General features: G+C 39.7%; 1 protein-coding gene across 1 annotated transcript; it reads left to right on the top strand.

The window, feature by feature from the left end:
* Positions 1-777: 777 nt before the first annotated feature.
* On the top strand, positions 778-17,967 carry LOC109568087 (dihydrodiol dehydrogenase 3-like). The gene is made up of 9 exons (XM_019973312.2): positions 778-861; positions 3,226-3,393; positions 4,227-4,343; positions 5,873-5,950; positions 6,365-6,487; positions 12,020-12,129; positions 13,283-13,448; positions 15,979-16,061; positions 17,925-17,967. The coding sequence occupies exons 1-9, from the start codon at positions 778-780 to the stop codon at positions 17,965-17,967; spliced, it is 972 nt and encodes a 323-aa protein (XP_019828871.1).
* The last annotated feature ends 240 nt before the right edge of the window (positions 17,968-18,207 follow it).

An 18,207-nucleotide genomic window follows, 5' to 3' on the forward strand; every position in this document is an offset into this window, starting at 1 on the left:
GGTCGGAGAGTCAGACGTGACTAAGCAACTGAATAACAAAACTAGCTAAAAGACTTGAACAGAGAGTCTGTTAACATATCGCACACAGTAAAAACCATTAATAACTAACCTCTAATAAGACCTTTGCCAGAATGTCTGATTTTCATATCATTTTCAGGATTTCACCACCATCTATAAGCAAAATAATTTTGCTGGTAGGCTATATAAAAAGGCAAATTTATATTCATTTGATGTTTTCATTCTTTATTAAGTGTTAGTGTTTTGAGAAATCCTTATTAGTCATTACATTAAATTCTGTGATTGTGTGTATAAGTATGTGTGTGTATGCACTGTAATATAGATAATTGTTTCAATTGATGTTTGCTCAAGTTGGGCTTCATAATTAGAAAATTTTAAAAATTGGTACATGTGGTTTCTAGTCTAACATATGGTCAATAATTATTCAGCAAATCCCATGAAATAATTTACAATAATGTAAGTGGATCCAGAATTTAAAATTTGCTTATTAAAAAAATAAAGTAAAATTTTCCAAGAAATTAATGGTTTATATCATTGTGCACTGTGAATATTATTCTGATAAAAAAGCAAACAAGTTAAAACCCTTTGTTTATTTCTTACTCCATGGGTATTGGTTTAATCATGCTCCTCCTACAATGTATCTACTAACATTGGATGGTGCAGTTGGGGCGTTACCTTCATATTATTTATAACCTGTGAAGGCAGAAGGAAAAAAAAAAAAAAAAAACAGAGTCTGCTTACTCAGAAGAGCAACAGGCAATGGATCCCAAATACCAGAGGGTGAAGCTTAATGATGGCCACTTCATTCCTATCCTGGGATTTGGAACCTATGCCCCTGAGGAGGTAAGAGTAGTGGTTGTGGGTTGACATAAATTCTAGTGGATGTGACGTGAGTAGAAGGGACTTCAGTTGTCAAGCACTGAGTTCCTGTGTGACTCTGGGAGAATCATGTGGTTCTACTAACCAGGCTAGAACCATGCCCTGTGAAAGGGGAGAGAATATCCTGTCTCCACTCTGCATCAGGGTCTGAGGCTGTGCTCACCTGCAGATTACTCTGGATTCCCCTCCAGTTTCCATCTCTCTCCCAGCTTGGCACAAGAGGTGAGACTCAGCTGTCAAGAACACTGACTGTCAGCCACTTTGCTTTGAGGGTGATTGTAATGGCTAGGTTTCTCTATATTTCATTAATTCCAGAACCATTTCCTCCTTCCAAAAAGACATGACCCAGAGAAGTATTAGAGATAAAAATTCCTAAAGATGAGATGACTTAAAACTAATGGGAGAGAATTGCTTTTCTACTGTGGAATACCTACTAGGTCACAGGGAAGAAACATTTCAATTGTGTTTTGGCCTGTACTTCTGTTTATGTGTGGAAACTTCTTCTAATGGAAAGTTCAGTGCCATTTGAGGAGACAAGTTATAGTCTTATAGGGAAAGCTTTCAATTCTTGGCTTTTGTAATATATTTTTATCTAACTATGGTCTTCAGTGCTTGAGTGTAAGAGGGACAAAGAGGATAATTTACTAGACTGGAATCCAGAAAATTTGCTACCCCTCTTGTCTTTAGAGTATATATTGAATAGTTGTATGGCAAGATTCTGGTCCTTAAACTTTGAATATCACTTCTTTTATGTATGAAACAGAAGGAAATATTCATAAAAAATTTCAAGACAGAAGACAGGACTTTGTGGTACAAACTGGGATGAGGAGAGGGAAGAGTTCAGCTATTACTGAAGCTCACTAATTCATTCCTCAGCACATCCCTGAATGCCCCTGCATTTAAGGAAAGCCAGAACTAGACCCAACAGATGAAAGTTAGACAAGCACCTCCTTGAAAAAGAAAAGATTACAAGTCACATAAAAAGAAGCAAAATATTATTCAGGCTTATAAAAGAAATTATCCATAATTTGCAACAACATGGATGAACTTAGATAACATTAAGCTGAGTAAAATAAGTCAGACGTAAAGAACAAACACTGCATGATCTGTCTATGAGTAGGATCTATAAAAAAAAGTTGAACTCATAGAAGCAGAGAGTAGAATCACAGTGACCAGAAGCTGGGGATGAAGTTGGGGAAAATGGAAAGATGCTGCTCAAATGGTAAAGGCCTTCAGTTGTAAGATAAATAAGTCTGGAGACCTGATGCACAGCACAGTGGCTACTGTTAATAATAATGGGTTATATTCTTGAGATTTGCCAGGAGAGTAGACCTTAAATGTCTCACAAACACCTATAAAAGTTAACTATGTGAGGTGATGGAACTGTTAACCAGCTTGGTTGTTACTGATATCCCTTGATAGCATTACACAGGGAAAGAAAGCAAAAGTGGTAGTCCATCAGTTGTGTCCAGCTCTTTGCAAACCCAAGGACTGTAACCTGGTAACCTCCTCTCTCCATGGGATTTTCCAGACATGAATACTGGAGTGGGTTGCTATTCCCTTCTCTAAGGGATGTTCCTGACCCAGAGATCGAACCCACATCTCCTGCATTGCAGGCAGATTCTTTACCATCTGAGCCACCAGGATAGGCAATTAAAAAATCACTTAGTACACTTTGAATAGGTATAGTTTTTATTTTGTGTATTCTGCATGACTACATTGGTAGATAGAGCACTCTTACAAGATTTCACCTTGTTTCTTGGTGCTTTATATCATGAACCTTTACCCTTGTTGACTTTGCTTAGAATATCTCACTGTATAAATCATATCCATGGCTCAGATGGTAAAGAATTGCTTGCAACTCAGGAGACACAGGTTTGATACCTGTGTCAGGAAGATCCCCTGGAGAAGGGGATCTTCCTTTCTTGCCTGGAGAATTCCATGGACAGAGGAGCCTAGCAGACTACAGTCCATGAAGTCACAAAGAGTCAGACATAACTGAACAACTAACACATTCACTTTTTTCACTTTTATGAGTTCCTCCAGCACATCACTGAACCTGGAAGTGGCCTTTAGGGTCCTCTGATGCCTTTAATCAATCACTGATCACCTGGGATTGAAGACTTCCTGGGTATTCATTTAATAACTTTGCAGGAAATTTCAGGTAAACTATCATGTGTTCAACACCACACATGCAGAACTAACCAAAGGCACAAAGAAACATTAAAGCTTTTGTTTGTTTATTTTTCTTGGGAAAAATCAAAGCTTGTGCATCATCAGTTTCATTATTGTGTGAATATTCAACTACCACATTTGTTGCTTATGTAGGTTCCTAAGAGTGAAGCTCTGGAGATCACCCAATTGGCTATAGAGGTTGGGTTCCGCCATATTGACTGCGCTCATTTGTACCAAAATGAAAGGCAAGTTGGACAAGCCATTCGGAGCAAGATTGCAGATGGCACTGTGAAGAGAGAAGACATATTCTACACTTCAAAGGTTCTGTGTGTGTTGTGTGTGCACATGTGTGCAAGTCATTGTGTGCAGGTGATAATTATGTAGTCAGATAAGTAGCTGTTTGGTGAACACTGCTTATTGGTACAACTTTTTTCACACATACTTGTGTATTAAATCTGGTGTCCAAAAAGAAAGTGAGAGTGATGATGGCTTTCTCATCATTGGTTCAAATTTTAATTTTAAATTAAAGTCACTTTGTTTTTCTGAGCCTAGACCAGAGTAGTGTGATTTAATATGGGCTAATGAATCAGACAGAAATAATTAGATTATAACTTTCCTTATCATCTAGGGAACTTTCTAAATTTTCTTCAAATTCTAAATCTCAGTTCTTCCATCTAAGAGGTGGAAATAGAGGAGCTATTTTTTATTACATAAGATCTAACTAAATGTCTTGAATTATGTTCTGTATGTAATAATATGTTCAAAACACTTCCTACAGTTACATAAACAAAAAGATTCTAATTACTCCTAAGAGGATTTATTCTTTGATACAATTAGATTGACTTTGTGAACTAATTTTAAACTTTATTAAACATAATTCAGATGATGGGTATATTAGTTATTTGATAATGCTTTTTATTTCTTGGATCATTTTCTTCCATTGTGAATGATGTACTAATGATAAATTCAATCAAATAACAAAGTTTACATGGGTTGGTTAGATAAAAAATGGAACTGAAAAAGAAACAGGGTGGTTTTCCTCTCTGATCATCCATTTCTAATCAGGAAAAATCTCTGATTTTTAGATGAAAGCATAAAAACAAAATTACCCACAATGTTAATTTCATGCAGCTTCCTTTCTTTAATCTCTGCAGCTTTGGTCCACTTGCCTTCAACCAGAGTTGGTCCGACCAGCCTTGGAAAAGTCACTGAAAAATCTTCAACTGGACTATGTCGATCTCTACATTATTCATTTTCCACTGGCTCTGAAGGTTGGCAATTTATATGATTCAGATCAGATCAGATCAGGTCACTCAGTCGTGTCCGACTCTTTGCGATTCTCATGAATCGCAGCACGCCAGGCCTCCCTGTCCATCACCAACTCCCGGAGTTCACTGAGACTCACGTCCATGGAGTCAGTGATGCCATCCAGCCATCTCATCCTCTGTCATCCCCTTCTCCTCCTGCCCCCAATCCCTCCCAGCATCAGAGTCTTTTCCAATGAGTCAACTCGATCACAACTATTTTATTTCTTATGTCAGAATGTCTATCATCCTGCATGGATGATTGACTTCAGATTTTTCATAGTAGGATATGCTCTTCACTAGAGTAGAATTCCCAAACATTTATGATTATCTTTTTACTGAGTTTTTTTAAATTTTTAATTTCTTTGTCATTCCTCCCAGAGAAAAAAGCTCAACAATCTCATGTTCTCTGCTAAAAAACTTGAGGGAATAGAAATAGGTGAGTTCTGCACAGTACTGAGTATGACTCCTGAGTCCCTTGGGGATTTTAAGAACACAGAGTTTGGTATAGCCTTGGTGAGCATGACATTGCCTTACACTTGAACAAGATGAGTTTATCTCATCTTTCACCCCTTCAAGTTGAGCAGATTTGATGGTGCTCTCTCTAGGTGAGTCTAAATCTTTACTGGGACTTAGGAGACCTTGTCTACACTGTTGCCTGTCTTCATGATGAGGTCTGTGGACTGCACTTAGCCATTAAGAACTGTATTACTTAGAACTATTTTTAAAAATTATTTATTTATTTTAATTGAAGGTTTATTACTTTATAATATTGTGATGCTTTTGCCATAGCCATAGGTATACATGTGTCCCTCCCATTCTGAACCCCCCTCCCACCTCTCTCCCCAACCTATCCTTCTAGATTGTCTCAGAGTTCTAGGTTGATTTTAAGTTGCACAAATCAACCCAAGCCGAGCCATCCTATCCTATGCAGAAGAGTTTATTGGTTTATGTAGATGGCAAGGCCCAGCTATGGAAGATATCAGGATTTGCAGTACTCTTCAGAAGTGTCTCCTTTTCCCCCATACCACCTAACTTTCCATTATTCTTGGTTGGCTTTATTTTTATATCAACATTTTCCATCAATGGTAAATTAACCTTGATTAGTTCAAGGCTCATGGTCATGAACATTTGAGAGCATATCTGGACCTTTCACATCCCATATCAACCTAAGGAGAGTCTTGGTTCATGTGTCTGCCCTAGGGCTATCAGATGCTCAGAGAGAAAAGAAACTCTATCACATCTAAGTCAAGATTGTAATCTTTATTCTGGAAATAAAGCCATGTAACATTGCCATTCTTTACATCAGTCACAATGAGTCCCCTTTAGGACCTAGGAAAGTTCTATTTATTAAAACATATGGTAAGTGTAAGAGATCTTGAATGTTGTAAACCTATCTTATGGAGGTTAGTGTCCTGGTCGTAGATGTGCCTGGCAGGCTGACTATATGGAGAAATTATTTTGTGACATTTCTAAAATGACTGCTTCTATTCCAGCCAGGAGAGGAACTTTTTCCAAAAGATGAAAATGGAAAAATTATATATGACTCAGTGGATTTCTGTCGCACGTGGGAGGTGAGTCCAGGGAGGAGAGAACCAGGGGAGGAGTCAGGAGAGGGGGAACCTCCTTCATTTCTTCCACCTGTGAGAATGGGCTCTGGACCATCAGAGTCAGCAGTTCATGAATCTAAGGACTGGGATGCTGGGGTTGTGGGGAGGAAACCATTGCTGAAATGCTCACAGAAAAGGACAGAATCTGGGACGGTGAAGCCAGGCATCTGTTTCTTTCCATGTGATAGGTCTTCTCCAGGGTTTTCTAAGGAGGAGATGGTTAATTCTTCTTCTTGTGTCATGACCTTCTTCTCCTTTTTTCTTTCTTAAAATCAATGTCAATTCTTGACATGAGACACTTTTTACAGATTTTTTTCCATCATTTATTCTTGTTCTATCACTCATTTCAAATGACTGCTCACCACCCCTCCTTCCCAGGCCCTGGAGAAGTGTAAGGATGCAGGGCTGACCAAGTCCATCGGGGTGTCCAACTTCAACCACAAGCAGCTGGAGAAGATCCTGAACAAGCCGGGGCTCAAGTACAAGCCCGTCTGTAACCAGGTGAGCAGCTCGGCTCCTCTCCCTCCTGCTCTTCAGAACCTCCTTCTTGGACTTCAGCCTGATGTCTGTCTGTCCTCCCCTCCTGTTCATCCGACCTTTGTGGACAGAGGATTCTAGAGATCAGAGCCCCTGTCTGGATGGTGTAAATAGAACCCAAAAAGGTATCTCTGTCTGATAAAGTCTGGGCGGAAAATCTGCTAAATTGTGATGAGGACAGGGCGAAGGTAATGGAGGTGAAGGGAGTTAGGCTAGTCCCCCAGAACGTAGAGGAAGGAGGTGTTTCCCTGAGCTGAAAGGATCTCCAGAAATCAGATGATAAAAGTGCTTCAGAGGGAACTGTGTACCAGAAGACCATTAAAACATGGAATAGGAAGTAAATAGAGATAAATCAGCTGAGACAAGTGTTAAGAGTTTGTGTGGGGTTTGGCTACCCAAATCCTTAGTCTTGGTGTCTCTGTGCTTATAGGGTTTTCAACAGGAAGCATAGTACAAAAAATTTTACTGGAGGTTATGAAAATCATTCAGGTTATAGAGTGAAATCAGCATTTTACAGTGATACTAACAGTAGATGAAATAGTCAGGAATTAGAGCACACCCTGTGATTTACTCAGTCTTGATCTTTTTCTCCCATTGATGTCTATCATAAAATTAACTGTTTAAATACATTTTTATTTGTTTGATTCTGTACTCTTATATTTTTGTTATATTTTTACTTTATCGCTGTAAGAAAAGTTAAAATGCTTTATTTAAAAACATTTTAAGTATATAACACTGCACAATACAATGTACTTTAAGTTCATTGTATTGTATTGTATAATACAATAACTTTAAGCATAGGGACGATGCTGTACAGTAAGACTCTAGAATTTATTCACCTTGCATAATTGAGACCTTGTACCTATGCATAGGAAATACTGATTTCTCCCTACTCCCCCTGACCCCATGGTAACCATCACATTACTCTTAAATTCTGTGAGTTTGACCAATTTAGATATTAACATCTGTCTTTCTGCAACTGTTGTATTTCATATAACGTAATGTCCACAAGCTCCCCTGGTAGTGCAGTGTAAAGAATCTGCCTACCAATGCAGGAGACTCTGGTTCAATCCCTGGGTTGGTAAGATGCCCTGGAGAAGGAAATGGCAACCCACTCCAGTATTCTTGCCTGGGAAGTCCATGGGGCCACTAAAAAATCAAACATGATTTAATGACTAAACAACAACAATAACGTCTATAAGGTACAACCTGAAGTCAAGGAGTAAGAGTCTTCTACAGAAAAATGTAGCTTGTAAAATTCAGGATAAATATATGTATGTATATATATCAGTTCAGTCACTCAGTCATGTCCGACTCTTTGTGACCCCACGAATCACAGCACACCAGCCTCCCTGTCCATAACTAACTCCCGGAATTCACTCAAACTCATGTCCATCAAGTTGGTGATGCCATCCAGCCATCTCATCCTCTATCGTCCCCTTCTTCTCCTGCCCCCAATCCCTCCCAGCATCGGTATTTTCCAATAAGTCAACTCTTCGCATGAGGTGGCCAAAAAGTACTGGAGTTTAAGCTTTAGCATCAGTCCTTCCAATGAACACCCAGACTGATTTCCTTTAGGATGGACTGGTTGGATCTCCTAGCTGTCCAACGGACTCTCAAGAGTCTTCTCCAACACTACAGTTCAAAAGCATCAATTCTTCAGCACTCAGCTTTGTTCACAGTCCAACTCTCACATCCATACAGGACCACTGGAAAAACCATAGCCTTGACTAGACGAACCTTTGTTGGCAAAGTAATGTCTCTACTTTTTAACATGCTGCCTAGATTGATCATAACTTTCCTTCCAAGGAGTAAGTGTGTTTTAATTTCATGGCTGCAATCACCATCTGCAGTGATTTCGAAGCCCCAAAAAATAAAGTCTGACACAGTTTCCACTGTTTCCCCATCTATTTCCCATGAAGTGATGGGACCAGATGCCAGGATCATCGTTTTCTGAATGTTGAGCTTTAAGCCAACTTTTTCACTCTCCTCTTTCACCTTCATTAAGAGGCTTTTTAGTTCCTCTTCACTTTCTGTCATAAGGGTGGTGTCATCTGAATGTCTGAGGTTATTGATATTTCTCACAGCAATCTTGATTCCAGCTTGTGCTTCTTCCAGCCCAGAGTTCCTCATGATGTACTCTGTGTATAAGTTAAATAAGCAGGGTGACAATATACAGCCTTGACGTACTCCTTTTCCTATTTGGAACCAGTCTGTTGTTCCATGTCCAGTTCTAACTGTTGCTTCCTGACCTCCATACAGGTTTCTCAAGAGGCAGGTCTGGTGGTCTGATATTCCCAACTCTTTCAGAATCTTCCATAGTTTATTGTGATCCACACAGTCAAAGGCTTTGGCATAGTCAATAAAGCAGAAATAGATGTTTTTCTGGAACTCTCTTGCTTTTTCCATGGTCCATCAGATGTTGGCAATTTGATCTCTGGTTCCTCTGCCTTTTCTAAAACCAGCTTGAACATCAGGAAGTTCACGGTTCATGTACTGCTAAAGCCTGGCTTGGAGAATTTTGAGCATTACTTTACTAGCGTGTGAGATGAGTGCAATTGTGCGGTAGTTTGAGCATTCTTTGGCATTGCCTTTCTTTGAGACTGGAATGAAAACTGACCTTTTCCAGTCCTGTGGCCACTGCTGAGTTTTCCAAATTTGCTGGCATATTGAGTGCAGCACTTTCACAGCATCATCTTTCAGGATTTGAAAGAGCTCAACTGGAATTCCATCACCTCTACTAGCTTTGTTTGTAGTGATGCTTTCTAAGGCCCACTTGACTTCACATTCCAGGATGTCTGGCTCTAGGTGAGTGATCACACCATCGTGATCATCTGGGTCAGAAGCTCTTTTTTGTACAGTTCTTCTGTGTATTCTTGCCACCTCTTCTTAATATCTTCTGCTTCTGTTAGGTCCATACCATTTCTGTTCTTTATCGAGCCCAACTTTGCATGAAATGTCCCCTTGATATCTCTAATTTTCTTGAAGAGATCTCTAGTCTTTCCCATTCTGTTGTTTTCCTCTATTTCTTTGCACTGATCACTGAGGAAGGCTTTCTTATCTCTCCTTGCTCTTCTTTGGAACTCTGCATTCAGATGCTTATATCTTTCCTTTTCTACATTGCTTTTTGCTTTTCTTCTTTTCACAGCTATTTGTAAGGCCTCCTCAGACAACCATTTTGCTTTTTTGCATTTCTTTTCCATGGGGATGGTCTTGATCCCTGTCTCCTATACAATGTCACGAACCTCTCTCCATAGTTCATCAGGCACTCTGTCTGTCATATCTAGGCCCTTAAATCTATTTCTCACCTCCACTGTATAATCATAAGGGATTTGATTTAGGTCATACCTGAATGATCTTGTCTAATTCAGTGAAACTAAGCCATGCTGTGTGGGACCACCCAGGATGGGTGGGTCATGGTGGAGACGTCTGACAGAATGTGGTCCACTGGAGAAGGGAATGGCAAACCACTTCAGTATTCTTGCCTATAGAACAGTATGAAAAGGCAAAATGATAGGATACTGAAAGAGGAACTCCCCGGGTTAGTAGGTGCCCAATATGCTACTGGACATCAGTGGAGAAATAACTGCAGAAAGAATGAAGGGATGGAGCCAAAGCAAAAACAATACCCAGTGGTGGATGTGACTGGTAATAGAAGCAAGGTCCCTGGAGAAAGGATAGGCTACCCATTCCAATATTCTTGGGCTTCCCTGGTGGCTCAGATGATAAAGAATCTGCCTGCAATGCGGGAGACCTGGGTTTGATCCCTGAGTTGGGAAGATCCCCTGGAGGAGGGCATGGCAACCCACTCCAGTATTCTTGTCTGGAGAATCCCCATGGACAGAGGAGCCTGGCAAGTCACAGTCCATGGGGTCACAAGGGGTTGGACATGACTGCACAACATATATGTATAATTGATATTCTAAATTAAAAAGGCTTCAAAACTATTGTGATTTTAGCATTAATTTTGCCTCCAAGTTCTCATTGTGAAAATTTTCAGATATTAGAAAAGTTAAGGGTACCATCAAGTACGCTCATATTTTCCCTTTTGTATGCAAAATGTTTCACATTTTGCCACATTGGCAGGTGTGTGTGTGTGTGTGTGTGTGTGTATTTACATGTGTAACATTAGGTTGAACTGATCTCATTGTGGCTCACATGTCACTTTGAGTCATGTATCTCAAGCTTTTTTAACCTGTCATGGTCACTCAATTATATTTTCTAACTATGATATCCAAACAGTTTTTTGACAAATATAATAGATTTATCAGACTATCATCTTGTATTGTTAATTTATTTCTCAATTCCTGTAAATTAACAGATAGTCCTGAACCCCTTACTCATGCTCATAAATTTATACATTTTGGGAATATGTCCTTTACATGCTGTGCCCCTCACATGGCACCCAGCAGGAAGCACATGATAACCAGCTATCCCACTGTGATGATGGTTATTTTGTTCTCCTATTAAAGCTACTGGTAGCTAGATTTTAAATTTGGAAATGTGTATTTCCCATGTTGAAATTGCCTAGTCATCTACTGGATAATAATTGTCCTCAGAGGAATTTCAATTTCCCCCAAGTTTTCATATAATTGTTGAGAATCCATCAATGATGTTCACCTGAATTAATTATTTCGTTGGGACAGTTTTCAATATTTTCAATGTAAGCACTTTTTAATCTTCTTACCTGACATTTTATTGTAAAAATAAAATTCCCTCATTAAGTCAGGATAAAATACACCTATTCCTATAAGACAGAAGGCAATGGCACCCCACTCCAGTTCTCTTTTGTCTGGAAAATCCCATGGACAGCAGAGCCTGGTGGGCTGCTGTCTATGGGGTCCCATAGAGTCGGACACAACTGAAGCAACTTAGCAGCAACAGCAGCAGCAGCAGCAACATTTCTATGAGACAAATCAAACACTTTCCTTCTTCCCTTTAATTGTCAGTTTCTGAGAAAGGAGTTTTCATAATAATCATCCGTGGAGGGAAACGTTTTTGCTCTTTCTCTCTCAGGGATTTTTGTTGACCCTGTGTGCTATATTTGCTCTCACTCATGATTCCCTTTGGTGTTAAAATGTACTCAGATGTTACCAATGGGAACCCATCAATCTGGTTCTTTTGTCCTGCAGACATTTATTCACGTATCTTGGAGCAAATTCTTGCTTTTTGCAAGAATTGATGTCCAAGACTCAAACAGTTGTTTTCTTGTCCCAGATCTGGAGTTAGGTATGTCACCTGGTAATGTATTTAGAAACTGAGTTCTGCTCCCTGGGGTTGCTTGTTCTCGGGAATGTTATTACTTTTTCTGTTTTGGGGAATAGAGATATAATATGTATTTCTTTTAAAAATTACTTGATATTGATATTTTCAGTTCCAATTTAGTGTTCCATAGTTTATTTTTTCTTTAGATGTTTTAAACTGTTTGCCTTTCTCTGTCATATTGGTATCACCTTCCTATATAACCTGACCCTCTTTTATGTTGGCATTCTACAGGTGGAATGTCACCCTTATCTCAATCAGAACAAACTGTTGGAGTTCTGCAAGTCACATGATATTGTTCTTGTTGCCTATGGTGCTCTGGGATCCCAACGATTGAAAAATTGGTAATGAACACTAAGGAAGACAACAGAGTTTACCTAAAATTCAATTTTTCATGGAATATGTTTTTTTATGTTGTACTCAGTGCTCTCAACTGGCAGAGGGTAGAGAGGGAAAATGGAAGAGCCTTCTCTTTTGTCTTCTCATCACCTACCCAATTATTTTTTACATTATATGTGTCTTGTAGATTAATCAATAACAAGTGACTGAATTGAAATCTATATATAATCCCCCAGTTGAAATCTAAGACATAAGCTTAAGTCATGATTTACTTGCTTAGTAACTAATGAACACGTTGCTAGTAAAATACTCTGAGCTTCCCTTGCTATGCTAAGTCACTTCAGTCGTGTCCGACTCTGTGTGACCCCATAGACGGCAGCCACCAGGCTCCCCCATCCCTGGGATTCTCCAGGCAAGAACACTGGAGTGGGTTGCCATTTCCTTCTCCAATGCATGAAAGTGAAAAGTGAAACCGAAGTTGCTCAGTCGTGTCCAACTCTTAGCGACCCCACGGATTGCAGCCTACCAGGGTCCTCCATCCATGGGATTTTCCAGGCAAAAGTGCTGGAGTGGGGTGCCATTGCCTTCTCCTTACCTTATGCCAAAAGTCAGGATAATAAACCTCCCAGGTCAATGATGACCAAAAAAAATGATAATTTGAACCATTTTTGTAAACATCTGTATAAGTAGTGCACACTGTAAATAGTGATGAAAAGAATAGTTACTATGAGACTACTCAATTTTTATCAATACTGAGAAAGTTAAACAAAAAGTATCCGTCTTTTCCTTCTGCTTTTATGCTCTTGTACTTACTTTGGGGCTATGATTGGAGAGGAAAAACAACCCCTGAAATGTACAAGAACAAAACCACAGCTGTGGAAACATTGATCTCAACTCAGCATACACCCAGGTGACCAGGAGAGCTTTGTAAACACAGATTGGGAGGTGACAGAGTCAAGTTTCTGATTCAGTTTGTCTTCAGCTAAGCCATGGGATTTGTATTTCTAACAAGACTCCAGGTGAAACCAATGCTGCTGGTCCCTGGACCACACTTTGAGAAGCACTGGTCTAGAGTGGACCTACTTGGTCTGTTTGAGAATCCTCTTAGAAACTGAGTACTCACTCTCAGCTCCTCAGGATTTCTTGATTTCCTTCCAGGGTGAACCCGAACTACCCTATTCTTTTGGAGGACCCGGTTCTTTGTGCCATTGCCAAAAAGCACAAGCAGACCCCAGCTCTGGTTGCCCTTCGCTACCAGATACAACGTGGGGTTGTGGTTCTAGCCAAGAGTTACAACAGGAAGCGGATCAAAGAGAACATGCAGGTGATGAGTGGGGCTGTAGGCAGAGGGCTTCTAAGGAATATCCTTCACAAGGGTCATTTTTGTCCAGCTCTCAGATTATTTTTGAGTCAAAATGAGTTACCTGTTCTTTCCTGTGCATGAATGCCATGTGTGTATTGCCAGTGGTTTTCTCCTCCTGATGTGGCAACAGGAGAGGTGACATGGCTGGAGAGGGTTAAGGTTGGACAGAAAATAGAGATTTTAGATCCAGCATTACGTCTGCAACTTATTCTGTCACCTTGTGCAAATGACATCTTATTTTCTTTGTTTTCAATTGACAAAGTTGCATTATGTGATTTTCTTAAATTGTTTAGGCTGCTCTAACAAAATACCACAGATTGAGTGGCTTAGGAAAAAAATTGAACTTTATTCCTCACAGTTCTAAAGCTGAAAGACTGGAGTCAGGGTGCCCGGGTGATCAGGTGAGGGCTCTCCTCCAGGTCACAGGCTTCTCCTTGTACCTTAACATGGTGGAGGGGGCAACAGAGCTCTCTCAAGTCTCTTATATGAATATGATACTGTTCAAATCTCATTCATAAAAGCTCCACTATCATGATATAATCACCCCTCAAAAGCTCCATTTCTAGCACCATCACAGGGCGGGTAAGGTTAACAACATATGAGTTTGGGGACACGCGAGTGAAAGCAGTCATCCTGAACCAATTCATCATATTTTATTTTACATTTCTCTGAATATTAATGTAGTTTCATTTTCATGCATTTCAGTTTCTGCCTTTGTGAAGTTCCTATTTATGACTTTGTACATTTTTATTAGATTATATGTCTTTTTATTTTTATATTATACCATTAGCCATAGCTGTACAGGAAATCTCCCCCATTTAGGGGTTTAAGGCAGAGATCGTTTATGTGTCTCTTGATTCTGTGGTTTCACAATCAACCTGCACTCAGCTAAGCTGTTGTCTTCTTGGCTGAACTCTGTTGGGTATTTGTAGTTCAATGGCACCCCACTTCAGTACTCTTGCCTGGAAAATCTCATGGATGGAGCAGCCTGGTAGGCTGTAGTCCATGAGGTCGCTAAGAGTCGGACACGACCGAGCAACTTCACTTTCACCTTTCACTTTCATGCATTGGAGAAGGAAATGGCAACCCACTCCAGTGTTCTTGCCTGGGGAATCCCAGGGACGGGGAAGCCTGGTGGGCTGCTGTCTATGGGGTTGCACAGAGTCAGACATGACTGAAGCGACTTAGCAGCAGCAGCAGCTGTTCAGTGCAGAGCTGCTTGGCAGTTCTGCTTTAGCAGGTGGATGAGCCTATTGTTAGAGAAGACTGCATGCTTCTCTGTATATATTGTCATATATATTTGGCTAGACTGTTGTCAACCTACTTGGTCTTTATCTCATCACAGCACAATTAACCCCAGTCAGTGAGTGGGAAAAAAATCCTCTTCCTGTCTGGGCTCAGATCTGACTCACCACTTCTGGGAAATATCACTGTCCAGTGGAAGTTACAGGTCAAACTAATTCAAGGGTAAGGGAAATGTTCCCTAATAAACTTGTTTTTTGTTTCCACCCAAATCTCAATCTGTAATACACTTAAACTGATTTTTGAATATGACATGAAAAGGTATATACATATAGTTAAACAGAAATCTATGTGTCAGTATTTTCCCACAGATTTTCACTGTCAACTCTGTCATGTATCAAATGTCCATAAGTACATTTCTGGCCTCTCTCTGTTACTTTATTATAGTGGAAAATAATCTTGTTTTAAATAGCGTTCTTTTTTTCCCTTTAAGTATGTCATCACTGCTCTTGACTAGCTGTTCTTTTATATAAAATTTAGTATCAATCTACCAACTTCCACAAAATAATAACTGTTTAAGACTTTGGTGCACATTGCATTTCTCACTTTGGAGAAAACTGATTTGTATATGAAATTGACATTTCCATTTTGTGACTATGATATGCATTTTTTAATTATTTAAGTATTCTTTAATATTTTAAATGCATCTCATAACTTTGTCACAGAGACATGTACATAATCAATGTTTTAGATTTATTCATAGGTAATGAATAAGTTTGCTATCAGATTCTTGATTAGGTTTTCACAGGGGGATCCTCTTTTCCATACTTGCTTAAGCTCTATGCTGTGTCATATTTTAGGGGATGTTGAGAAGGAAGAAAACAGTCTAGTGTTCGGTCAAGTGCATGTTTTTTGTCCAGGTTGTCCAACAGTGCCTTTGTTTGCAAAAAAAGTTGATTTTTGTTTGCTTTTCTTCTGTCAAAAGAAATTCACGTAGAAAGATAGGGGATTGATGCCTTGCAACCTGTGTGTGTGTGTCTGTCTGAGAATTGGAGCAGAAAAGTAGAGGTTGTAGAAAGGAGAAGTGAGAACTCTGCAGAGGGTCCCAAGTTGTTCACCTGGAAGCTGAAGACAGACACGGCTTCCCTGTCCCCTCTTCTTGTCACCATCCAGCTGGAAGGTCCTGCAGTCCCCAGGGGGAGGCCAGCTCCTTAGGGGAGAAGTCAATGTGATTCTTCCTTTATTCCAGGTTCTTGACTTTGAATTGACTCCGGAAGACATGAAAGCAATTGATGGCCTCAACAGTAACATACGATATTATGATTTAGTCTTGTAAGTGACTTGTGTATATTTCACACATACACTGTTTTCTGTAGCAGGCAGGTCAGTAGGGGAACTAAGCTTTTTAAAAACTTAATTCTCAGAAAACAATCCTGGTTTCCAGAATAGCTGTCAACCTTGGGCTTCATGCAGACCTCAGACCAAAGGTCCTCCAGGGCTCCATCTCTAACCAACAGAAATGTGAATGGGGCACAGGACAGCCCATAAATAAAATCCCCAGATTTGACATGGTGGTGAATTCACTACTTTGTGCCCCTAATCCCTGTGACTGATATATCTCCTCTCAGGGCCCAGGAATCCAGTAGACACAGAGGGGACAGTGCCTGCAGCCTGCTATTCTTTTAGGGACCTGTGAAGATATTTTATCTTTAAACTTTTTATAAAATTGGGAGGAAATGATTAATAATGACTAATAATAAATCCAGCTTGGACTACATTTGTGTTTATCCTAACACAATTGTAAAATATATTGTTGATATTTTTTATGGAGGAAAGTCTCATGAAAGGCAAAATGCATCAGTACTGAGAGGTCACATGGCCTGGCCTCCACTCCCTTCCCTAAGTGTCTGGTGAATTTTCTCCCTAATGGGCCTTTCTTTACCAAGACACCATCCATTTCTTCCAAATAGATCTCTTCATTGGCCTTTTACCCCTATTAATAATCCCATGTCCTCATCCTTATAATCTCACAAAACTGAATTACAAGCTGATCATAAGCTTGACTGACCCTCCAGTGAGTGATGGCCGTGTCCTTAGCAGGACACACCCAGGTAAGATCGTCTGGGTCTCTCTGGTTTCTTGAGTCAAGACTCACTCCACTGTTGCCTTTGTTCATCAGGGATCATCCCCTAGGGAACTCCTAACTCCTTGACTTTGACTTAGTCACTAACATGAAATTCCAGCTGCCTAATTACTGCAGGAGGATGTCAGGATTGAAGAGAAAGAAGGCTAATCAAACAGAGATATTAGAAGAGAGTTTAGAGAGAAGGTAATACAAATTATTAGTAAAAGGAAGATTTAGTTTTAAATGAAAGATGTCAAAACTTTGTCTCCTGTTTGTAAAGCTATATCATGATTCTGAAAAAGGATATTACAAATGGAAACAAAAAGATGGAAATTTACTTTTCTGTACTCAAAAACTTTTCAGTATATTTCTCTGTTCACCTTCATCAGGCTGTCAGTGCCTGGACTTCCTCATGTTTGTGGGTTTAAGTCAACAGCATAACTCTTGGCATATGGAGTCACTCAGAATGTACTCTTTAATGAAATAAATTGAAAGGAATGAATTTAGGAAGAAAAGTAAAAACATAGGGAAAAAAGGAAAGCAGCAGTAATACTAATTATTAATTAGCTACTGTTTTAATCCTTTGTAAATTAAGAAAATAGTCATCTCACTTTATCAGTATTGTTGCTTGTGCGTCCATGACATCTCAAGAGATCAGAAGGTTCTTAATGGAATGCCTTCTATTTTGAGGGGTGCTCAGTACTTACTTGTTGAATGGATGTGTTAAAAAGATCTGCACAATTGTTACTGAGATCATCATCATCACCACCCAGGACCAAATGTTCCACCTAGGGCTGAAATGACCTTCATGTTTTAGCTGTAGTTCTCAGACCTTCTTATAAACTGTAATTCCAAACAAGGGAAATATCACTGTGATGTTTATATTGCTTGTGACTGTGGGAATCAGACACGCAGGCACTGTTCACACATGGACTGGGTGCCTGGGGTAGAAAGTGGGATGTGGTTGTAGACTGAGATGTTTAGGCTGTCCTGGCTACATCTACAGAGAAGCGCTCTCCTTGGCCATGTGATACAGAATTAATAAATTAGCATCCCTCCTTCTCTTTCAGCCTTGCTGATCACCCTGACTATCCATTTTCCGAAGAATACTGATTGTGAGCGATCCATCATGGTTCTATCAGAATTTACTGATTTTGGGGGTGTGGAGAGAGTTGTTATGATTGGTGGAGCTAATTAAAAACTGTGTCTCTAGTTTAACGCTTCTTGCTTTTTGTGTATGTGAAATAATAAAGACTTCAAAGCGAGGATACTTGGGAAGGGATTAAAAAGCAGAGTTGGAGACTTCCCTGGTGGTCCAGTGGTTAAGAATCCATGCTTCCACTGCAGGGGGCA

Source organism: Bos indicus, chromosome 13 (genome assembly GCF_029378745.1).
Source record: "Bos indicus isolate NIAB-ARS_2022 breed Sahiwal x Tharparkar chromosome 13, NIAB-ARS_B.indTharparkar_mat_pri_1.0, whole genome shotgun sequence".
Taxonomy (NCBI): Eukaryota; Metazoa; Chordata; class Mammalia; order Artiodactyla; family Bovidae; genus Bos; species Bos indicus.